Consider the following 24,137-nt stretch of genomic DNA (forward strand, 5'->3'; position numbering starts at 1 on the left):
TGGGGCAGAATGTCCTCCTCCTGGAAATGGAGTGATTTACATTTGGCATCTGTTTGGACCAGGAGTGGGAATTGCCTTTGTAATTTCTTCTGTCATGCTGCCGTCAGAAAATTAAGCTGTTTACGCGACAGACTATGGAAGGTTAATGGCTCTTGTGGGAAAGGTCAAGTGGTCATTTTGAAGGGAGGCCGTGCTGAATAATCGGAAGGGCAGAAGAATAAAGCATAAAATCTATCTGACTGCTTCTCCCCAGCTTTTCCCGGTCTTTCCCAGCATCCCCAGTTTCTTCTTTGTGGCTGGAACCGAATGTTCCAGAACACTCTGGAACTGAATGTTCCAGCCAGGCTTGCTGTTGCTCTCCTTATGCCAGTAACAAAAGATACGCATGAAATCGCTTATGTTCCTGGAATAACCTGGGCTTTTCCATTTAAAAAAATTAACAGGTACTTCTAAATTTTTTTTTTTAACGTTTATTTATTTTTGAGACAGAGAGAGACAGAGCATAAACAGGGGAGGGTCAGAGAGAGAGGGAGACACAGAATCTGAAACAGGCTCCAGGCTCTGAGCTGTCAGCACAGAGCCCGATGCGGGGCTTGAACCCACGAACCGTGAGATCATGGCCTGCGCCAAAGTCAGACGCTCAACCGACTGAGCCACCCGGGCACCCCAACAGGCACTTCTATTTATTGTGTGTCTAAAAATGTTTTCAGCCAACAGATGGCCTTCAAGGTGGCTCTTTTGTTTTCCTGAAGAAAGCGGAAATAAAGAAAAATTCTGGACACTATAAAAACAACTCAGATTCAGTTAAAAAAAAATTCTTAAGGGGGCACCTGGGTGGCTCAGTCAATTGAGTGTCCAGCTCTTGATTTCGGCTCCAGTCATGATCTCATGGTTTGTGAATTCGAGCCCCATGTTGGGCTCTGTGCTGACAGTGCAGAGCCTGCTTGGGATTCTCTCCCTCCCTCTTTCTCTGTGCCTCTCAAAATAAATAAAGTTAAAAATAAATACATACATGCATACATACATATATAAATAAAAGGGGGAGCATTTTTAGGCCCCCAGTTCTGTAAGCAGGAGGTAGTTCTTTTTGACTACCAGGCATCTATCTTCCTGAAGGTGTGTGGTGTCCCGGCTGGTTATGGGGTGGCCCCTAGAGCACAGAGCCTCAGATCCCTGACCGGAAAACCTGGGGTTCGCTTGGAGACCAACGAGTCCTGTCGTGACAGGAGCCCCCCCCCACCACCACCACCCCAGCTTCGTCACAGGGGCTCCAGGCTCCAAACCCCTGTGACGAGTGAGTGCCGGGGGACCAGCCCTGGCCAAAGCCAAGAGTTTGGCCAAAGCCAAGAGTTTGGCCAAAGCCTTGCGGCACTGCCCGCGGGCATTGTGTGCTGGCGGCCCCCGGCCAGGCTCCTGCAGCCCTCGGGGCCTCGGGTGGGGCAGAGCCAAACAGGCAGGGTTCCCGGGCCCTGCCGAGCTGGAGGGAAGGGCACAGCCCCGAGGCAGCTCCCGGGAAGCTCGGTTCTCACCGATAGGCACAGAACAGGTTGTAACCCCCACAAACTGGGAAGACTTGCGTTCCTCCTTTCTGGCCCAGCCTGCGTCTTACCGCCTGTAGCTCACGCCGGGTAAACGCAGTGATAATATTCTCTAATATTGTTTGAGCGGTTTTCTGCACGTGAGGCGTCATGTTGAGAACTTCTCTTGGGTCTCTGCATCTGTGTTGTTCAATGTCTCCCAGACCCGAAGGACATGGGAAAGAGAGCCGGGCACCTGGTGGGATGGGTCTCACATTTTAATAGTCCCGGGCTTCCAGGAACCCTGTCTATAGAGAGGCAAAAGTTAAACTATCTCTGTTCCTCTTTATGGTCAAATGGCTTTGCTCAGAGAGAAGAAGGCTTCGTCTACCATGTGTCCTGAGGGGTCTGCCTATGGCCTGGGGTGGGCCGGACAGTGGAGGCCAGGGCCGGCACTGTGCTCCCGAGAATCACGAGATCATCTTCAGAAAGGCATGCTTCCGGGGCGCCTGGGTGGCTCAGTCGGTTGAGCGTCCGACTTCGGCTCAGGTCATGATCTTGCAGTCTGTGAGTTCGAGCCCCATGTCGGGCTCTGTGCTGACAGCTCGGAGCCTGGAGCCTGCTTCCGATTCTGTGTCTCCCTCTCTCTCTGCCCCTTCCCCGCTCATGCTCTGTCTCTCTCTCTGTCTCAAAAATAAATTAAAAAATAAAAATAAAAAAAAAAAAAGAAAGGCATGCTTCCAAGAGCCGAGCTGTGTGGGTCTCCAGTGAGACAGGGAGGAGATAGCTGTCTTCTCATAAGAGCATCTGGGGCCCCTGAAACCTAGCACCTTGACCACTGGCTAATAGGAGCTGCGGCGGGGTGCTGTGGAATAATGGAGTTTTCTTTTTCAGGCAGCAATTAGGGGTTAGTTATTAGCAGTTAGGGGTTCACCACATGCCCTGTGGACCTGCTGCCCTTCCCTGGAACACAGGTCACTTGTCTTTCTCTGTGTTAGCAGCTGGATCCATCTGCCCCCGGGGGTCCCCAGAGGCCGGCAGCAGGGGACCATTGGGACTGAGACCTGCTGGCCCACTGGCTCTCCTGCCCGGGCGCGGTGACCTGGCCCTGGGCCCTGTCATGCTGACCTCCATCGGTCATGCCCAGTGTGGCATCTGGACAGACCCTTACCCGTGGCTCTGCTCTCTTGAGCTGGCAGAACGAGGACAGGGCAGTCTCTCTTGGTACGGCTCCTGGGCCCAGCTCACCTTGTCCCCTCCTGCTCTTTCGTAGACGTTACTACAAGGAGACCTCTGGCCTGATGCTGGACGTCGGTGCCTACACAAAGGCGCTCGAGGTACCTCCCTGAGTCTGTCCGAGCCACCTTCAGATCTCGGGGCTGTTTGGGGTGTTTCTGGTCTTTCTGGAGAAGGGGGTGTACTCCCATGTCTGAATCGCCTCTTAGGTTTCCACAGTGGGCCCTCCTATTCGGGCCTTCAAGCTGAGCGCCCTCTCTGCCCCAGAGCTTGGCCCCTCAGCTGCCTTGGTCGTCAGTCTACTGTCCTGTCCTTCACGCTCCTCCCCACACTCCAGCCTGCCGGCTGTTGACCCGGCTGGCCCTCCAGCATGCCCACTGCCACTCTCCTCTCAGACTCTCATTGAACCACCTGCCTCGTTCCTAACACCTGTGACACCTGGAGCTTGATGTGTCCCGATGGGATTCCTTCCCGACTCCCTCCTCCAGCTTCCAGGGCCAGGCTCAGATGGGGCTCCCCAGGGTCCCCTCTGACCCACGCCTGATCACCTGCCCCAGGTCACTCACTGCTACCCTGGCTCCTTCCTGCCTGTGCTCAGGTGGGAGGGTTGAGCACATTGGCAGATAGAGCCATGGCCCTTTTCTCCTGGAGGGCAGGTGACAAATGAGAGCATCAGCCCAGGTGGCCCGCCTCCTGCCATGCTCAGGTTTTTGAGCAGGGGGCCCGCTAGGGGTGCCCCCCAGCATCCTGTGCACCCTGATGTGGGGTCGCGATGCTCTTGCCTATGAGATGTGTTTCGCAGCCCCTGTGTCCTGCCTCCTGGAGGCTCCCGGCCCCCGGGGGGCACATTTGGGGCACTCTTTCCTTGATTCTCCGGAGGGAGGCCTTTGGATCCGTATCCACCTGTTAATCCTAAACCCATGCCATGTGTCCTTTTCTATTTTCCCAGTATGCCTGTGGAATCAAGGCCGAGGTGGTGGGGAAACCCGCTCCCGGGTATTTCCAGTCAGCCCTGCAGGAGATGGGGGTAGAGTCTCACGAGGTAGGCCAGCCGCTCACGGGCGTGTGTGGAAGCGGGTCTGTTGCGGGGGGGGGGGGGGGGGGGGGCGGGCACTCAGGTGGGGCAGCCCTGGGGCCTGAGGTGGGCCTGAGGCCTTGGGCAGCCTGTGGGGTTTGGCTGGGCAGCCAGGTAGGTGGGCCCTTCCACCCATCAGAGCTGATTGTCCTGGGGAAAGACCGCAGAGGAGGCCCACAGAATGGTTTCAGCCTGTGGAATGCGTTTCAGCGTAAGAGTAAGAAATGCCTGTGGCTGTGTCCCAGTGACTTTTGCTTCTTCTCCGGACAGATGAGAACTGAAGTGTATTAATGTGTCAGTGTTTTAAACATAGTTCATTGAGGGGCGCCGGGGTGGCTCTCCGTCTGTTAAGCGTCCGACTCTCCATCTCTGCTCAGGTCACGATCTCACGAAGAGCCCCGAATCGGGCTCTGTGCTGTCAGCTTGGGGATCCACTCTCCCTCTTTCCTTCTTCCCTTTCTGCCCCTCCCCTGCACGTGCACATGCACGTGCTCTCTCTCAAAAAATAAATAAACTGAAAAAAATAGTTCATTGAAAGGCCAACATACAGCAAGAGTCAAACAACATGTAAGCACTAAATCGTGCGTCTTGCTACCTTTACATTGTGACTGTTTTTGACACAGATGGCCTTCCCAACATCTTAAAAAGAAAAAAAGCACGATATTTTAAAAGAATTTGATGCCTCCAGTGCCTCCCACTTCCCAGGTAGTGTGGAGTTGGTCCCCAACAGCAGGTGGTTTTCCGAGAGCATCGCTGAAAAGACCATGGGCACATGTCTGCAGCGGGCCCCAGGCTGTCTGTTTTGGACATTGGCACTGAGGACAGCATCAGCATCTGCAGTGAGGCTGTGCCCCCAGGACCACTGTGATGCTTGCTGATTGATTGTTGGACCGAATTTCCCACATGTGTTCTGGTCTAGAGCACTGGTCTCTCAAGATGCATGGGGACAGTCCCAGAAGTCTGGACCCTCTGTCCCTCCCCCCCCCACCCAGTCTCCCCAACATCTGTGAATGTCAGAAGGCAGGGTCTCTGAGGTTGCCAGGGAAAACCCAGAAAATGCCTTGTGAGGTTGGTAAGAGAGGAGAGAGAGAATGTTTGTTTTGAATGAACAAAGACCACAGGAGTAATGACCCTGGGTTTTCACGACTTTGTTTCATAGGGCAGAATTTCTTTTTTTATTGTGGCAAATTTCAGACATACATGAGAGCAGAGAGAATGATACAGCGACTCCCCCCACACAGCCATCACTCAGATTTAACAAAAGATTTTTGCCACATTCCCTTCTTGTATCTTTTTTGCCTTTTTTCAACTTGTTTTCTTATCTTTTTTTTTTTTTTTGCTGTTGTATTTTAAATCCCAGATTTGTTGTCATGTGTATCCTTTCATATTTTAGTAATGCCTTCCAAAAAAAAGATAGTTATTTTTCACATAACTACAACACGTTAAAACACCTAACAATGGCCAACAAACACACAAAGAGATGCTCTGTGCCATCAGTCACGGAAATGCAGATCAAAACTACAGTGAGATCCCACCTCACACTCACTTGGATGGCCATCCATAATCATTTTAAAAACAAAACACAAGGGAAGATGGCCAGCGTTGGCGAGGATGTGGACAAATTGGAGCCCTCATGTGGGAATGCTGGCCGGAATGTGAAATGGGGCAGCCCCTCTGGAAAACAGCTCCTGGAGAAGGTAAACAGAAGCACCCTATAACCCAGCAATTCCACTCCTGTGGACGCATCCAAAAGGATTGAAAACAGGTGTCCAAACAAAAAGTTATACATGAATATTCATAGCAGCACTATTCAACATCGCCAAAAGGCGGAAACAATGCAAATGTTCATCGACACATGAACGGATAAACAGAATGCGGTCTATTCACACCATGGAATATTTCAGCTATAAAAAGAATGAAATACTGATCAATGCCACAATGTGGATGAACCTGGAAAACATGGGAAGCGAAGGAAGCTAGGCACAAAAGGCCGTATTTTACATGTTACGTAGCGTTTGTATGGCATGTCCCAAATAGGAAAATCTGTACAGACATAAAATAGATTAGTGATTGCCGGGGGAGTGGGGGGTGGGGAGGGGCTGTTGATGGGGACAGTCTCCTGTTGGGGTGATACAAATGTCTGGAAGTGGACAGGGGTGATGGTCATATAATGTGACTATGCTTTATGCTACTGATTTGTATACTTTAAATGGTTACATTAGTACATTTTATTTTATGTGTTTTTTTATCACAGTGGAAAAAACCCCTACCTACAAAATCAACAGTGATTCCTTAGTATTTCCCAGTAATCCATATTTAAGTCTCCTTGCCTGGCTCAGAAATGTTCTTTGACGTTGATATGTTTGAATCAAATCCAAACGGGGTCCACATCTCCTGTGCGGTTGTTTTGTCTCTGAAATCCCTCTTTTTAACTTCTTTTCCTTTTTTTTTTTTTTTTAATTTTTTTTTTCAACGTTTATTTATTTTTGGGACAGAGAGAGACAGAGCATGAACGGGCGAGGGGCAGAGAGAGAGGGAGACACAGAATCGGAAACAGGCTCCAGGCTCCGAGCCATCAGCCCAGAGCCCGACGTGGGGCTCGAACTCACGGACCGCGAGATCGTGACCTGGCTGAAGTCGGACGCTTAACCGACTGCGCCACCCAGGCGCCCCCCTTATTTCTTTTTTTTAAAGTTTATTTATTTTGAGAGCGAGTGTGAGCAGGGGAGTGGCAGAAAGAGAGTGAGAATCTTAAGCAGGCTCCACACTGTTAGTGCAGAGCCCGGGGCTCAAACCCACAAAGCTGTGAGATCATGACCTGAGCTGAAATCAAGAGTCAGACGCCCAACTGAGCCCCCCAGGAGCCCCTCTTTTTAACTTTTTGTCATGGAACATTCCAAGTATCTATGCAAGTAGGGAGAGTAGCATAATGAGCTCCTCGTTTCCCATCACGAAGCCTCACTAATTATCAACTAATAACCACTTTAAAAACTTATGTGTAACTGTTCATTTTGAAGTAATTTCACACTTACAGAGGTCGCAAAATTAGCACAGAGAATTTCCATCTGCCCTGAAGCCAGCTTCCCCAAATGCTAACATCTTGCATAACAATTGTGGGAGAATTATAAGATCAGATGTCATCATGGGCCAGTGCATCCGGATCTTTGTATGGGACACGTTGCATTTAGCGGTCCCTTCCCCTGTGTCCTGCCTCCTGGGCCAGTCCCTCAGCCTTTCTGGTCTCTAAGGACAGTGGCATTTCTGAATAGTACTGGCTGGTTATTTTGTAGAATATCCCTCAACATCAGGTTTTTTCCTGATGTTTCCTTGTGATTTCATTTAATTTTTGGCTATGCACTTTGGGCACGAATCTCACAGAAACAGTGCTGTGCCCTCTTGGTGTGCTGCACGGGGACAGGTGCATGACGGCACTTTGCCCCTTATTGGTGAGGTTCACTTTGATCAGTGTCGGAGGTGATAGGTGCCAGGGTTCTCTACTGTGAAGTTACTCCTTGTTCCATTAACTAGTAAGTATCCTGTGGGAAAGCATGTTGTCTGTGTAAGTATCCTTTCCCGTTATTCTTTTCCCATCTCAACGTTTGCATCCATTGATCAATCATTCTTTTTAATTAATTAATTAATTAATTAATTGTTTGATTGATTTGAGAGAGAGAGAGTGAGCAGGGGAGAGGGCAGAGGGAGAGAGAGAATCTCGAGCAGGCTCCATACTCAGTGCAGAGACAGATGTGGGGCTCGATCCCATGGCCCCGGGGATCATGACCTGAGCCAAAGTCAAGAGTCAGATGCTCAAGCGACCAAGCCACCCCGGCACCCCTCCAGTGATAATTTTTACCTGAAGCAGTTCATACTGTGGTGTTTGCCGAATGGTCATTTTGTATTTCTGTCATTCCTTCTGTATTTGTTAGTTGGAATTTACTGTAAGAAAGAGCTTTCCTTTTTTTGTCCCCATTTACTTGTTCATTCCAATACGGACTCAGGGCTATTTGTTTTATTCTCTAAGTTACAATTCATTCCCGTTGTTATTTATTTTGTCGTCAGATCGTCCCGTATTTGGCCATTGGGACCCCTTTCAAGATTAATACCCTCTTGTTTAATCTATACTCTACTCATTCTTCTCCCCTAGATTATTTTGATAAATTTTTTTTTAACATTTATTCATTTTTGAGAGACAGAAAGAGACAGAGCACGAGCTGAGGAGGGGCAGAGAGAGAGGGAGACAGAATCGGAAGCAGGCTCCAGGCTCTGAACTGTCAGCACAGAGCCTGATGTGGGGCTCGAACCCACGAACCACAAGATCATGACCTGAGCCGAAGTCGGAGGCTTAACCAACTGAGCCACCCAGGTGCCCCTCTCCTAGATTATTTTGAAATGTTTATGAATTTATTTTGAGAAAGAGAGTGCGCACGTGTGTGTGTGTGTGCAAGTAGGGGAGGGGCAGAGAGAGAGGAAGAGACAGAGGATCCCAAGCAGGCTCCCAGCTGTCAGTTCAGAGCCAACCACGGGGCTCGATTTCACGAACCATGAGATCACGACCTGAGCCAAAATCGAGTCAAAGGCTTAACTGACTGAGCCAACCGGGCGCCCTTGCCCTAGATTATTTTGAATCATATCCCAGAAATCTTGTTACTTTATGTATGAATATTTCGGTGCCCCTAAAAGATAGGAATTTGTTTCAAAATCATAGATAATGCCATTATCACGTCTAGAGAATACCAACAATAATTCTTTAATATTATTAAATGTCCAGTCATTGTTCATGTTCCCTTGTTAGTCTTATAATTGTTTCATGTTGCTTGCAATTTGTTTGAATCAGATTCATATGAGGCTCTTGCATCGTGATCGGTCTGTGAGATTCTCAAGCAGTGTTTTTATCTACTGATTCCCAACTCCACCCCACCCCCATCTCCCTCTTGTTTTTTCCTTGCAACATTATGAAGCAGCAACTGGGCAGTTTGTCCTGTGGAATTTCCCACGGTCTGGATTTCGTTGATTACACCTCAGAAGTATTCCTTCACATGCTCGTCTGTCCTCTGTTCTCTGGAGATTGATAGTTAGATCTAGAAGCTCGCTCAGAGTCTTGTTCAGTTTTTTCATGATTACTTTATAGGTGGTGACGTGTCCTCAGTAGGCACAGAGTGTCCCCTTTTCTCCTTTTGTGTTGTTAGCTGCTATTCGTGATTGGTGTTGACTCCTTTAATTCATCAAAGGCAGCAGAATGGTGATATTTGAATTCTGTCATTCCTTCTTCGTTTTTCCCTCTGGATTATTTCTATATAGGAAAGCTGCTCACCAACTGTTTGTTACCCTGGGGCACAGTTCATATAGGGAACTCCAGATAAATTCCTGTTTGTTTTTCATTGTTTATTAGTTTTCAGAATAATGAGTTGATTCTCTAGCATCTTCCCAAGGTAACAAAGGATTTTTTTAGGGGCACCCAGGTGGCTCAGTCAGTTAAGCGTCTGACTTCAGGTCATGATCTCATGATCCATGAGTTTGAGCCCCAGGGACAGGCACAGAGAGAGAGAGAGAGAGAGAGAGAGAGAGAGAGAGAATCCCAAGCAGACAACACACTCAGCACAGAGCTCAATGTGGGGCTTGATCTCACAACTGTGAGATCACAACTGAAGCAGATATCTAGACTCTGATGCTTAACCAGCTGAGCCACCCAGGTGCCCCTTTAATTTTTTTTTTCATGTTTGTTTATTTTGATGGGGGGGGGGAGGAGCAGAGAGGGACGGAGAGAGAGAATCCCAAGCAGGCTCCTTGCTGAGTTGGACTTGGGCTCATACTCCTGAACTTAGATCATGACCTGAGCCGAAGCTGATGGAGCCACCCAGGCGCCCCTCAACATTTACATTTTTTTTGTAGTTATGTAGAATATTTGCTTGATTTCAAAATCAAATCCCTAAAATAAGATACAGCTAAGGGAGTGGAGCTTCTGTCCTTTTCTTTCTCTTCCTACTCCTCTCTCATTGGTAGCCCTTTTTATAAATATTATGGCTTACCTTTTTTTCTGTTTCCTTTTGTTGACATTTATTCATTTTTTGAGAGAGAGAGTTAGAGCACAAGTAGGGGAGGGGCAGAGAGAGAGGGAGACACAGAATCCTTAGCAGGCTCCAGGGTCTGAGCTGCCGGCACAGAGCCCGACGCGGGGCTCGAACTCACAAACCGCGAGATCATGACCTGAGCCGAGGTCGGACGCTTAACCGACTGAACCACCCAGGCGCCCCACCTTTCCATTTCTTAAATGTAAACAACTATGTATATATTTATATCCTCATTGGATACGGTTAAGAGGGAATAAATTCTGAAGATGATTTGTTACAGGGCGGAAGAAAGGCTCCCATAACGTGGATTTAAAAGCCGGTATTTAGAATTATATGAGCAGTGTGATCATAGTCGTCTCAGAACCTCTTGCAAACAGACAACACAACAAAAGCTGCCCCTGTCTAGAAAGTAAGGCCGGGGGCACTGGACGTCACATTATCGCTGGATGTATTTGGAGAGTTCGACCTGGGATGATTTCCCCCCTCCTCTTTTTGCTTTTTGGCATTTTTCAGTTATTTTCCCCACTGGCACCTTTTCCATTCTGAATGAGAAACTGTCCTCCCCAAACCCCAAAGAGCAGCCGAGGCCCGTATGGGCGTCCCGTTAATCTGGGCATCTCATGTGGCGGGTGCTGGGGCTGTGGGCGTTGTGTTTTAGATTCCTGGTGAGTCTTTGTGTGTGATGAGGTCAAGGTCCCTCGGCTGTCCAGTCGATGGCGAGCATCGGATACCCTGGGCAGCTAAGGAATTGTTTTCTCTGGTAGCTCTGAGCACATGTGGCAAAGCTGAATCTTATTTACTTCTCATATTATCATTCTCCCTTCCACCCTCAAATGTCATTTCTGTCTCTCCCCTTGACAGTTGAGTGGCAACTTCTGTGTGCTGTCAACACCCTCACCCCACCGTTTTTCTAAAACGTTCATTAACGTTACTCGAGCCTCAGGATGTGTAGACCTTTTAAGGCAGTATTTCAAAATAAGGCCATTTCAAATGAACTGTGTCTTATGCACAAGGTAATAATTCTCTGATCCTGCCTCTTTATTTTTAATGAAAAATGCCTGTGAGGAGCAATCTTGCTGTGGAAGTGCCAGGGCTGTGGCAAACCTTAAATTTTTCAAGCTGCTTTAATCAATAAAGTTATCAGCAGTCATTTCCCTTGATAACTGCTCCTTCCAGGCCAGGGCCTGCTTCCTCTGCTGAGTCCTCAGCCTGCGCTCAGAATGGACATAACCACCCAAATGCAATTTCCATTCTAACCTTTCCCCGATAGCCTAGAAATAACAGATTGCTGGTATTACTCTAATAGATTGGAAATTCAAACCTCTTAGAGGTAAGCAGGCCCTTTCCAGGATTCAGTAATAAGGCAAAGAATAACATACCTTAAAGGTTGCTTCTAGAAATACCTCATTTCTCATGGCTTAAGGCTTCGGAATCAGTGGGTGGTTTTATAGCTTCATACTACAGCCCGAATGATGTGAAGGTTTTGGCAGTTTTCCATACACGTAGAAATTCCGTCCTTTGCAAATCATGCAGGTTTCATGGAAATTGGGACTGTTGAAACCAGAGTGCTTAGTTAGCACGGGAGTCGGTACACAGCAGCCAAGAAGCTGGGGGTTGGGGGGCGCCCATCTCACCGATGGGGAGCCCAAAGCTTGGAGAGGAAGGACCTCGAATACGTGAACCGTCACAAACCTATTTATTTCTTTAAAAAAAAATTGTTTTTTAACGTTTATTTATTTTTGAGACAGAGACAGAGCATGAACAGGGGAGGGTCAGAGAGAGAGGGAGACACAGAATCTGAAACAGGCTCCAGGCTCTGAGCAGTCAGCACAGAGCCCAACGCGGGGCTTGAACTCACAGACCGTGAGATCATGATCTGAGCCGAAGTCGGACGCTTAACCGACTGAGCCACCCAGGCGCCCCACAAACCTATTTATTTCGTGGAGTCCTTGCTCCAGTCCTCGTCATAGGCATTTGCACCTCCACATTGAGGTCAAGGCAGGATTCCCTACCTCGGCACTCTTGACATTTGGGAGCCAGATCATTCTTTGTGGTGGGGAGCCACCCTGTGCATTACCGGATGCTTAGGACCCCCTTCCCCCAGTTGTGAAACCACAGCTGTCTCCAGATGTTGCCAAAATCCCCCCAGGGGCAAGGTTGCCCCCCAGGTGAGAACCACAGCATTAGGGAATAGTCACAGAAACCCTAGTGCCGAAACCAAGATTAATCTGCTGATGAGGCATGTGGCCAGTACCCCATCCCCTCCAGGCCTTTGCTGTGCCCCAGGCCTCCAGGGGGGCGTCAGCCACATAGCAGGATTTTTCGGTTTGGTGATTGGACTTTTTAAAGGCACATGAAGTAGGACAGTATCACTTTCTAGTTTCAAAAATACTAAATATTGTTGACTGAATACCAACCATAGAAAATAAAGTTAGGATCTTAGGGGGTGAGGGTAAATGCCCTAGGGATGGTCTGTCAAACATGTGGGCAAGGATTGTAGGTTTCTCCCAAGAGGGCCGGGCATAAAACGCGGACTAGGCTCTGTCATTCTGCTGTCATTCTGCTCACTGGTTCTCAGATCGATCATTCTAGCTACGCGGCTACGGGGACAGGCTGTGGGTGGGGAGACCTGTGGGTGGGGAGGGAGTGTCCAAGCAGGGCCACTCACTTCTCTCATGGCCTCGTCCCCCTCGGGAATTTCCACGGAAGGCCCATCCCCAGTCCCCTCCACCAGCTCAGGCCCGCCACCCGCGAGTCTTGGGTGTCAGTTCAGGGAGACCTTGCAGGGACCATGTGAGCCCAGAGCACCGGGAGAGAGCGGACCAGCTCCTGCAACCCGGATTTGAACGTGAAGCTCTGTCTCCAGACAGGGACAGGCCTGACACCATAGCCCCGGGTTTGAGACTGTCTGGAGTTTCGGGAAATTGTGGCTCTGAGGTTGTCGTAGGCATGTATCCCAGTCACGAGGGGTCTGTAAAACCTTTACTTACTTATTAACGATATTTATTTGTTTTTGAGAGAAAGAGAGCAAGGGTGTATGTGAGCGTGAGCGTGGGAGGGGGAGGGGCAGCGAGAGGGGGTGCAGCACATCCAGAGCCTTCTCTGGGCTGTCACCACAGAGCCCCCCACTCAGGGCTCAAACTCACGAACTACAAGATCACAACCTGAGCCGCAATCAGATGCTCAACCGACTGAGCCAACCAGGCGCCCCAAGAGCCTTTTTAAAAATAAGATTTTCTTCTCCTCAAAGCACAAGAATTTCATCGTGTGAAGTAAGTGATGTTTGTTAAAGGCAACAGGGAAAATTCAGAAAGTACAAGAAAAACACTGTTCCTCATCCTACGAACCAGAATAACACAAATCCCGCATAACCCTTCCAGTATTTTAGTTTCCACATATACATTTTTTTTGAAAGTTTATTTTTATTTTGAGAGAGAGAGAGAGAGAGCACGCAAGAGGGGGAGAGGGGCAGAGAGGGAGGACAGGGCATCCCAGACAGGCTCTGCTCTGTCAACACGGAACCCACCATCGTGGGGCTCGAGCTCACCAACCATGAGATCATGACCTGAGCTGAAGTCAAGATTCAGACGCTTAACTGACTGAGGCACCCAGGCGCCCCATCTGTGTATACATTTTTAACACACAGTTTGAATGACCTTCTTTTTTTCCAATATTAAGTATTAAATACAGCATTGTATTGGGAGCAGTTTCCTTTGTGCCTTTTTAGACACTTTCACAAAATAATGTCTGTGGCTCTGTGGTGTTCTTCCATATGGGCTAGCATAATGTTCTTTATATCCCCTGTCGTCGGATGTTAGATGACTCTCAATTTTCCTATCGTACCAAACCCTATGAATACCCTTGTATGTGTGCCCTTTCGTACAAATCTAATTATTTGTGGAGAAATCTTACCTAGAGGGTAGTTGTTGGGCCATGATGCAGATTGCTTATTTTTTTCTTTTTTTTTTTTTAATGTTTTATTTATTTTTGAGAGAAAGTGGGGGAGGGGCGGGGGAGAGAGAGAGACAGAGAGAGACAGAGGATCCAGAATGGGCTCTGCACTGACAGCAGAGAGCCCGACGCGGGGCTCGAACTCACGAACTGGGAGATCGTGACCTGAGCCAAAGTCGGACGCTTAACCGACTGAGCCACCCAGGTGCCCCGAACATTGCTTATTTCTGTTTCAGAAAGGTGGTATCCGTTTACCTTCCTTACCAGTTTTATCCCCCCCATCCTTAGCACACTGTTTTTACTTTTTTATGACATAGCGGTCTTTGAGTTGTGCTGTGCTTTGGAATTGTGCCTCACGAATGTGTCGGACTGTGGGGGGATTCCTTAGCAGTGGGCCATCTCCGGGTCTCTGAGGGGGCCCGGGTGCCTCCAAACCCGCAGGCTGAAGACCCGGGACGCATCGAGTGCTAGATGTCCTCTTGAGGCATCTCCCTGGAGGGGTGTGTGCCCCTCGGGGCTGAGATCTGGACTGAGCCCCCGGCTCCTTCACCGCCAGCCCTGCTGTGCTGCCCTGGGAGAGGGAGGAGAGCTCCTGGGCAGAGTCCTGGGGCGACCAGAAAGTGTATGACAGGTGGGCTTGCTCCCAAACACGGTCACCTGTCAGCGCGGGTTCTTCCCCTGGCAGACGGTAAGGAGGTGCTGGCAGGCAAAGATTGAAGAAACGTGAACGAAGCTGCTTGAAAGCTCAGACCGGAAGACCTGCCTGCGGGGCTCAGTGCCCCCTCCGGCTCTCCGGGTCTCCGTGTTCCCTGGGAGTCCAGCCTCGCCGGGTTCCTCTGCCCTGCCTTCACTGTATTGCAGTCAGAAAGGAAGTGCATCCCGGGCCTGACAGGTAGGGGTTTTTTATTTCCCCCGACGGCGCACCTCTTGACCTCTATCTTCTTGCCAATGATTTTTTAAATCCTAAATGATTTGGCAATAATTGCCCCTCGTCACGTGATCATTGCCCTTCACCGATAGTAAATCTGTGAAATCCCCGGAGGCCCCAGCGCATTTTGGTTTGCAGAGCCCACAAGCTGGCCCGGACAGGCATCACTGCTCCGGGCAGCTGCACGCCCCACAGCGTCCCCGGCACCCCTGCGCTCCCCCAGCCTCACACGCGGCTTCGGGGCGCCGCCCGGATCGGGCATCGGCTCGTCGTGACCGAGTACAGCGGCCGCTTCTCCAGAGTTCTTCCTCCAAGGGCCCAGATCTCTGCTTCCGCCTTTGTGGGTCACAGCAGCAAATGGCCTTGCCCAGGAAGCCCCGGGAGGCTGTGTTCCGAGGGCGAAGACTTTCTACTGCCTTGGGGGAACGTGTGCACAAAATCTTCTTTTCCCCAGAAGCATGGAAGGCATCAGGCTTGACACGGATTCGTTGGAAGACCTGTTTCATTTCCAAGTTACTTCTAGCAAGATGGCCCCCGGAGCCTCCGGTAGCAATGGACAGGGCCCTAGGTTGGAAGGTTAGGAACGTTCAGAGGCCTCGAGAGGGCAGAAAGCAGAATCTCATCCTGGGGCTCATGGCTGGTCCGGCGCCCTCCTCCTGGATGAGTCGTGTGGTGGCCTGGTTGACCCTGGCTTGCAGGACCACCCATGTGTGAGCCCTGCTGCTCTTCCCTTGTCAGGAGGCACACGTAGCCCCCTGGCTGTTTCTTCTATTTGGATTTGGGGGCCTGGGTGGCTCAGTCAGTTGTGTCCAGCTTCCACTCAGGTCATGATCTCGTGGTTCATGGGTTCGAGCCCCGCGTCGGGCTCTCTGTGACAGCACAGAGCCTGGAGCCTGCTTTGGATCCTGTGTCTCCCTCTCTCTCTGCTTCTCCCCCCTCTCAAAAATAAGTAAACACTAAGAAAAAAAAAACCCATTTGTATTTGGCAGTGCTCTCCCAAGCCAACAGTCATCCTAGAAGAAATTTCCAATTTTTACCGTACCTGGGTACTTGCCACTGGCACTATTACTCAATTTTTCTTTAAATCGATGGAATTAAAAAAAATTTTTTTAATGTTTATTCATTTTTTGATAGAGACAGAACATGAGTGGGGGAGGGGCAGAGAGAGAGGGAGACACAGAATCCGAAGCAGGTTCCAGGCTCTGAGCTGACAGCACAGAGCCCGATGTGGGGCTCAAACTCATGGACTGTGAGATCAGGCGGCTGTGGCCACTAGCCGTTGGCAGAGGTCTCAGTGCTGGTGGTCATTGTCCACATCCAAGCTTCTACCTGGGGCCTCCCTGATGAAGGCCCCTTCAGCCTCTCCTTGAATATGATTGAGTGGTACCTCCGAGGCAGCCTGTGTTGGTTGTTAGAAGAGCCTCGTGTTTACCTGGAACTACCTCTCTGACCCCCAGAGTGGCACCAGCTCAGTCTTTGTCCTTTTCCACAAACTCTTCATGATTTCTCCAGTTATTTGAATGCCTGTTCAGATGTTTCCAAGGACAGTCGCTTCGGGCTTATTAGCCTGTGCTTTGTGGAATGCATTGTATGGCCCTGCCCTGGGGAAGGGCGGCAGATGGGTTGTTAGCACACATATGGGGTCCCCTGCTGGGAATGCCCCTACCTCCTAACCTGGCCGGCCCCTCTTGCCCTTCAGGTTGAAGCTCAAAACCTCACGTCTTCCAGGAAGCCTTCCCCGACCACTACCCCTCACAGCCTCCTGCACCTTATCACAGGTCTTGGCTACGTATTTATGAAATTGTCTGATGAACGTCTGTCTTCTGTATTCAACCAGGAGCTTCATGAAGGCAGGGACTGTGTCTCTTTGATCCCCTGTATCCCCACTGCCTGCCCCCCACAGGGGCTTAATACAAAAGTGCTGGGTCACTGGAGGCAAGAGTGCCATCATAGAGACTGGACTATCTCCAACAGGGCTAGATCAGGAATTTCCCCAACAAAACATTTCCTAGTATGTTTTTCCTTTTAAACATATGCAGATACCTTATGTGCAGGCACTGTCCTCGATGCTTAATTGATATGGTTTCATTTAAATGCCACACCGCTTAGATTCCTTTTACAGATTGAAGCAGAGCCTTGCCCAAGACCACAGAACTAGCAGATAACAGAGCTGGAGTTTGAGCCTGGTTGCTCTGGCCCCATCTGAAACCTGAGCTCAGTCTGTCCATTCTGCTGGTCACACAAGGCCTGCCTCTGCTTCCACTGCCCCATATCCCCCACTCTGAGATGGGAGACATGTTCCTTGCGGACTCCTGCCCTTACAGGCAGAGTCCAAATTCATTCCCCCAGTGTGAATGCCTCACAGTCATCGTTTGGATTGTCCTTGATTTTGGCTGGTGTATCTATTCACTGATTAGCCACCCACACCTGGCATCTGAATTCCAGAGGGGAGACTTGTGGAGTGACTGTCAGTTTTGAAGCTTCCACCCTGTCGGAATCAGGACACCCGTCTTGTCACGTGGAGTCCGGTTTCTCAGACCCATCTGGCCTCCAACCACGTAAAATCCCAACTGGACTTGAGAACAGATCTGGAGAATGTTTGATGTCTAAGACGTCCGATTTTTCTTCCACTAGCAGAATCTTGTCCTGAGAATATTTTGAAGCTTTTAATCAGAGTTTTGTGGTAGTTAAGTGAGGGAAGCTGTTCTTTTTTTCTTTAAAAGTACATATGTGGGGCGCCTGGGTGGCTTGGTCGGTTAAGCGTCCGACTTTGGCTCAGGTCATGATCTCACGGTCCATGAGTTCGAGCCCCGTGTCGGGCTCTGTGCTGACAGCTCAGAGCCTGGAGCCTGTTTCAGATTCTGTGTCTCCCTCTCTCTCTGCCCCTCCCCTGTTCATGCTCTCTCTGTCTCAAAAATAAATAAACGTTAAAAAAAAAGTACATATGTAAGAAAGTATGAATCAACGTAAACAATAATGTTAGTAATACATGTGGATATCGCAAAAGGAGACCCACTAATGACTAAAGTTGAGGCAGCACTGAAGTAGACTCTACTTTGGTGACCAGTGAGGAGATCTATTGGCTGTACCTCCTAAGTGTCTCCTGACGTCGGCAGCCATGCCTTAAATTAGGACACTGATCCACTCAAGTTTTTGGGTATCAGCTAAGTGCCAGCATCAGCCCATAGCCCTGCCTGCAGGAGCTCACACGTTTCTAGAAAAGAACGATGAGTGAACCAGTACAGTGCAGTAGGGGATGTGCCAGGGGGTAACCAGAGGGTTTTGGGGGGGTCTCAGATCCCATCTGGGTTCAAAGGTGGTGGTCTTGAAAGCCTGTTAGGAGTTGGCTGGTAGAAGAAGGGATCAACATATGCCATGGATCACTCTTTCTCTGTCCTTTTGTGCAGATTCATATTTCCACTTAGTACCATTTTCCTTTTGCCTAAGAGACTTCCTATTACATTTCTTTTGTGTGGATATGTTGGTGATGATGCCTTTAAGCTTAAGATATCTGAAAATGCCTTTATTTTGCCTTTGTTTTTGAAGGATACTTTTGCTGGGTATAGAATGCTAGGTTGGCATTTCCCTCTCTCAGTACTTTAAAGATGGCGCCCCACCATCTTCTCACCTGCATTGTTTCCAGTGGAAAATCTCATGTCTTATCTTTGTTTCTTACTGTGTAACAGTACTTTTTTCTTGCTTCAGCAGCTTTTAAGATTTTTGCTTTGTCCCTGACTTTGAGTAGTTTGATTATGTTGTGCCTTAATGTAATTTTCCTCATGTTTCTTGTGTTTGGTGATGATTGGGGTCTTGGATCTGTGGATTTATCAGTTTTATTGTGTTTAGAAAATTTTTAGCCACTAGGAAGTCACATTTTATTTCTGTCACCTCCTCTCATCTTCCAGTTACACGTATATCAGGCCCTTTGAAGTCACGTCCTAGCTTGATGATGTTCTGTTCATTTTTGTTAAGTTACTTTTTTCTCTTGGTTTCATTTTGGATGGTTTCTATTGCTATATCTTCAAGTTCGTTAATCTTTTCTTCTGTGTTGTGTAATCCGTTATTAATTTCATTCGGCAGATTTTCCATTCCAGACATAATGTATTTCAGGTGCTACCAGTATAAATAAAATGTAAGCATTATTTAGTACCGCACACTTGCGATTAGCTGTAAATGTCAGTAAATTGCACTGTTATTAGTAATTAAAAATAAAAGCAGTTCTCTGTCGGAAAAACAATCTGATGTAGTTTCCATCTCTAGAGGTTCCATTTGGATCTTTTCTATTATCTTCCAGGTCCCTACTTGACATTTGGAACATATGTAAGATAGTTGCAGTAACTAATTTAATGTCTTTGTCTGCTAATTCCCACATCTGTGTGAGTTCTGGGTCAGTTTAGACGGATTGAGTTTTCTGTTCATTATGTGTGATGTTTGCCTTCGTTGCATGTCTGATCGCTTTTTTAAATTGGTTGCCAGACGTTGCAAATTCTCCTTTTCGACGGGGGAGGGTTCTGGATATTTTCGTATGCACTTTGTTCTGGGATGCACTTAAATGACTTGGAAACAGTTTGATCCTTCCAGGTCTTGCTTTAGAGACTTGGGAGGCAGTGCCAGAGCAGGGTTTGGTCTAAGGCTAATTACTCCCCACTACGAAGGCAAGATGCTCCTGAGAACACTACCCAGTGCCCTGTGAATGATGAGATTTTCCAGTCTGGCTGGTGGGAACAGGCACTATTCCCAACCCTGTGTGAGGTCCGGGCACTGTTTTCTTTCATTTTGCAGTGTGATTCTTTCCCTGGCCTCGGGTGGTTTCCTCACTCACGTGTGCTGATCAGCAGTCTGCAGAATGCTGCCTCATTCAGAGGGACCCTCTGTGGATCTGTGCCCTTCTACTCTGGGTAGTCCCCTCCTCTCTGATACTGCATCCTGGGAACTTCAGCTGCCTTGGTCTCCCAGCCCTTAGCTCTGTCCCTCCATTCGGGGAGTCTGCCAGGCTCCGTGTGGTTCTCCCTCCCTGCACCCGCAGTCTGGAAACAATATACTCGTGGGGCTCACCTCCTATGTTTCCTGTGTCCCAGAAATCATTGCCCTTCATTGCTTGATGTCCAGTGACTTGAAAACTGTTGTTTTACATAATTTGTCTGGTTTTCATGTTGTGTCGGGTGGGAGAGTATATCCCGGAGGCTGCTTTTTGAAATGATCACCGGGCTGCAAGCGTTTCCTTTGTGTGTGTGTGTGTGTGTGTGTGTGTGTGTGTGTGTGTGTGTGTGTATTTTTGTTTGCATGTTATTTTGGTTTTATAGGTAGTACCCTCATTATTGAAAGCAAAAAGTCCTAAACTGTGAGCTACAAAGATTTGCCAGAAATTTAGTTAATTTTCACAGGGCTAGTGGTTGGCACCTGGTTACGGAGTTTTTAGCTGCAGGTGAAGTTCAGCCCGTGTTCAAGTAGAGGCAAATCTGTGTCAGCCTCCCCACGTGGCCTTGTGACACCGTTATCACTTTGACACCTGAGGACTGATTTCAGATTGCCCACGTATGCGCTGTTCAGAGCCACTCGGCTCTTGGGGGGTGGGAGGGTGGGCAGCAGGAGATATATTCAAGGTGGGTTGACTTTTAATCAATACAATGACAATATTGCCTTGCCTAATTTGTATGGTAGTAGTTTTAAACATGAAATCAAGCAGTTGATTATGTCAAAACAGCTGAAGGAACACAGGAATAAACTCCCCTGACATCACTTCTGAGCTCATTTCCCTGCCTGGCAGGCCATCATGATTGGAGACGATATCGTGGGTGACGTCGGTGGTGCCCAGCGGTGCGGGATGAGAGCCCTGCAGGTGCGGACGGGCAAGTTCAGGTGAGTGTCCCTGCACATGGTCAAGTTCATCTGCCTGCCTGCCTCCATGGATTCCTGGGGTGTCCCAGTTTTCGTTTCGTTTTCTTTCCAAAAAGAACAGGATGTGGTTATCTGCTGACCTTTATACAACTGCCCTCTAAGGAGGGGCCTAGCTGACCTTTTCCTAGGTCAGGTAAAGTATCAAAAGATACGGGGGCCAAGTTTCACAGCTGGGATTTGAATAGGGTTTAGTGTGGAGACAAGAGAACAAAGGCTCCAGCTGCCCCAGGCCACAGAGGGGCAGGCCCAATTTGGGCAAAGTAGTCAGTCGGGGGGGGGGGGGGGGGGTGCGGTTTACAGATTGTGGGCCCTCGGCCCTCCCTGATCACCTTCCGTCTCCTCTTGCTCTGTCTTCTCAGTTCGTGGGAGACAGAGAAGCTAGAGATGGCATGATCCTTGGTCAGGGACACCTTGGAACCGAACCGCTGTGTCCAGAGAAGCCGTGTTTCTTTCCTGGGTCACAAGTCAGCCTAGTCTTGGTCAGGTTGCCGATGGGCGCCTCTCAGGGGTCAGGTGCTTGTGGGCACGTGGAGGTGCCCTGTGGTGTCCGGGTTTGACTTGTGGGGCCGTTGAGGGTGTCTTAGACATGAGAGCATTGTCTTGACTTGTTCCAGATGGTTTTGATGGTGGCCATGAAGAGAAAGTACAGTTTTGTGGATGCTGTAGAGACTTGGTTAAAACACGGTTACCCAGGGATACTTGGATTGGGGTGGGGGGTTGCATCTGTCCCGAGCGATCTGTTTTCACGGGGTCCGGGAAATGGATTAGAAGGACCTGTTCACTGTGAGGCCCCTCTCCCGTGTACGAGAGCCAAGAGACCTGTGGGTTTGGGGCCCAAGGGGAGTGAGGAACGCTTGCCCCGCCAGCCACCTCCTGGACCCTCCCGGGGCCCTAGAGACTCTCTTAAAGCCCCTTGGCACACCTGAGATCTAGGCCCTCTTTCTTCCCCAGGCCCTCGAAGGAAGGCACCCCAAAATTTTGTATCTTTTTATTTGTTTGTTGTAAGGACATAAATCAGCTTTTGTCAGCACACAGGGCAGAGTGAGAAGACCACTGTCACAGGTAAGGCAGCAAATGAGCCATCTGAGAAGGAGGCCACAGGGCAGAACAGGAGGCTGGGCTCTGTGTGCGGGAGGGCAGGTGGGAGGCCTCTCGGCCCTGGCTGCTCTCCAGAGCCACGCTGTTGAGGACGGTGGTCATGTGTTGCCGGTGGCTGCCGAGTACTTGAACTGTGGCTGGTCGAAATCGAGATGTGCTGGACGCACAAGACAGATTTCCAAGACTGAACGGTAGAGAAAGAATGTGAAAAAGCTCGTGAGTAATTTTTTGTACCGATTACACGCTCCAGTGCTAATATTTTATGTTAATTTCACCTGCCTGTTTTAATTTTTGCCAGTGTATCTGCTAGAAAGTTCTTGCTTGCCTCCCCGGCTCACATCAGGGCTCAGCGCATTTCTGTTGGGCACGGAGGTCCCTGCACCTCCCCCTGTTCCCTGCAGATGGCACTCGTGACACACAGACCCCAGCGAAGAGCCAGAGAAAACCTTGTGCTCTGCGGCCCCCGTGGGGCTGGAAAGCCAGAGGCCTCCATGGCACCCTGCCTGGGGACTGCTTCGCGGTGTTCTCTGTGGTTCTCCCATGTGGTCGGCTTCCCCCAAGAATGCAGTTGGGTTTTCCTGGGCTGACCTTCATCTAACTGGTGTTACTGCCTGTTTCACCTGGCCATAGCTGGTTCATCCTCCCTGGTATGAACACACCTCTCTCTTCCCCTCCCCCGGAGGGCACACGTGGGTGGGTCCTGGTTTAAGCTTTCTTTGAAGTACTTCCAGGAACGTCTGATCCATGTGTCGTGGGCACGTGGGCATGAGTCCTTGTAGTGTCGATCCGCTAAAGCTGGAATTGCCGCATCGTGGGGAATACGCAGGGTCAGCTTTACCAGACAATGCCAGACTTCCAAATCGGTTGTGCAGGTTTATGCTCCCCCCGCAGTGGGCAGGGCCCCACTTGCCTCCAGCCCCTTCACCACTTGGCTGTCTTGCATCGGGAGGCCCGTGTTCTCCCCAGTTTATGCGCCTAGAGCCCTCAGGGGCAGCGTCGACACCTGGTACTCTGTCCACCCAGAGACTGGGGAGGGACCCAGAGGGGCCTCGGGAGAGAAGGCACAGGAGAGGCAGAGGTGGGCACGTGTGGTGGCATCGGTGGCTGCGAGGGTGGGACAGGCAGGGGCAGACACGCCCATCTGGGCCCTGCCCTCTGGCTTTGCCTGGGTTTGGCTCCCTCCACACCTGCTTGGTGTACCTGCTCTTTGATTGGCTGGTGGTCGGGGGACAGCACTGGAAATAGTAACCCTTTCTGGTATCTGACCGTCATTATCCGTCTTGGTCCCTGACCAAGCCTGCTTCATGTCCAGGGCAAGAGGGAAAGGTTTTCAAACCGTGGACAGCTTGGCTAGGCCCTGCGGGCACTGGAACGGGGTCCCAGGTGAGGCCGGGAGGTGGCCACAGAGTGAGGCCCTGAGGCCTGGGGGCGGCCCAGAAGTTAGTCTCCCAGCCCCTGGAGCTAGCTTCCTAGGAACCTGTGGTGCCTGGGACAGCCCCGAGAGGCTTGTCCTATCTCCCTACTGACAGGCACAGAGATTTAGTGGCCCCGCTTCCCATTTGTAGAAGTGGAAACTGAGGCCCAGACAGGGCAGGGGTGTTGGTACACATATTTTGACCTGTGGAAGAATGGCCACCCAAGGATGGGATCCCAGCCTCCCCGGCACAGAGAGGGTGCCTGGGCCATTTTCTCTGGCCTTTTGGACTGTAGACCCCGGAATGGGGTGGGGGTTAGGGTGTGTCCCTGGCAGAGGGGCCTGAGCCAGCCCTAACTGGAGGAGGGGCATCGGAAGGTCTGGAGGCTCCCCTAGCTGAAGGGCCAAGCCAGCCCCATGGTGTCGTGTGAGGCCAGTGCCCCGGGTCACCCAAGAAGGTCAATGTCAGCCTTGAAGACACATTAGTCCCTGAGGAGAACCCCGGGAGAAGTGCAGCCTGGCCTTCTCTGTGTTCTCCTCCGGTTTTCTCCTCTGCTCTCTCCTCCTGTTCTCACACCCTGCCCATCGCGTCTGCCCTGGGCCTCACCGCCTCCTTCCCGGTCCGCTAGGGCCCGCTTTCACTTTCCCTTCCTCGCACACTGCTTCCTGCGGCGGCCGCTAGAGGGCGCCGTGCTGCCGGTACCGGGAGGGGCTGCGTGCACACCCACTCACACGTGACGCGCCGTGTCCCCTACACTCACACCCGCAACACACTCACGGCTGGGTCCCGCACCCTCACATGTGCATACCCAGGTCCCATAACACACAAATACGCACCCAGCCCTCCCCGACCCCCCACACTCACACCCAGGCCCCCTTGAGCAGCACACATGGATGGTCGTGCTGGCACACCCACATGCACTCGCACCCAACCCACATGCCGGCCACACCT

The 24,137-nt window shown here is 50.1% G+C and overlaps 1 protein-coding gene and 1 long non-coding RNA gene across 4 annotated transcripts in view; one reads left to right on the forward strand and one right to left on the reverse strand.

Annotated features, from left to right (window-relative positions):
- LHPP (phospholysine phosphohistidine inorganic pyrophosphate phosphatase) overlaps positions 1-24,137 on the forward strand; it is a 120,074-nt gene that overhangs the window by 26,547 nt on the left and 69,390 nt on the right. For 2 of the 3 annotated variants that reach the window (XM_086681117.1, XM_086681116.1), the window contains exons 4-6: positions 2,791-2,854; positions 3,703-3,795; positions 20,543-20,634. The exons of the other annotated variant lie outside the window; for it this stretch is intronic. In XM_086681117.1, the coding sequence (XP_086537243.1) occupies positions 2,791-2,854; positions 3,703-3,795; positions 20,543-20,634 (249 nt within the window). The remainder of the gene's footprint in view (positions 1-2,790; positions 2,855-3,702; positions 3,796-20,542; positions 20,635-24,137) is intronic. 3 annotated transcript variants of the gene reach the window in all.
- Positions 21,648-23,895, reverse strand: LOC147576221 (uncharacterized). The gene is made up of 2 exons (XR_015241913.1): positions 22,431-23,895; positions 21,648-21,955 (listed from the first exon to the last, which is right to left on the reverse strand). It is a non-coding gene; the product is annotated as an uncharacterized LOC147576221 (long non-coding RNA).

The sequence above is a fragment of the Puma concolor genome, chromosome D2 (assembly GCF_028749965.1).
Source record: "Puma concolor isolate L17-30 chromosome D2, mPumCon1.1.hap2, whole genome shotgun sequence".
Lineage (NCBI taxonomy): Eukaryota > Metazoa > Chordata > Mammalia > Carnivora > Felidae > Puma > Puma concolor.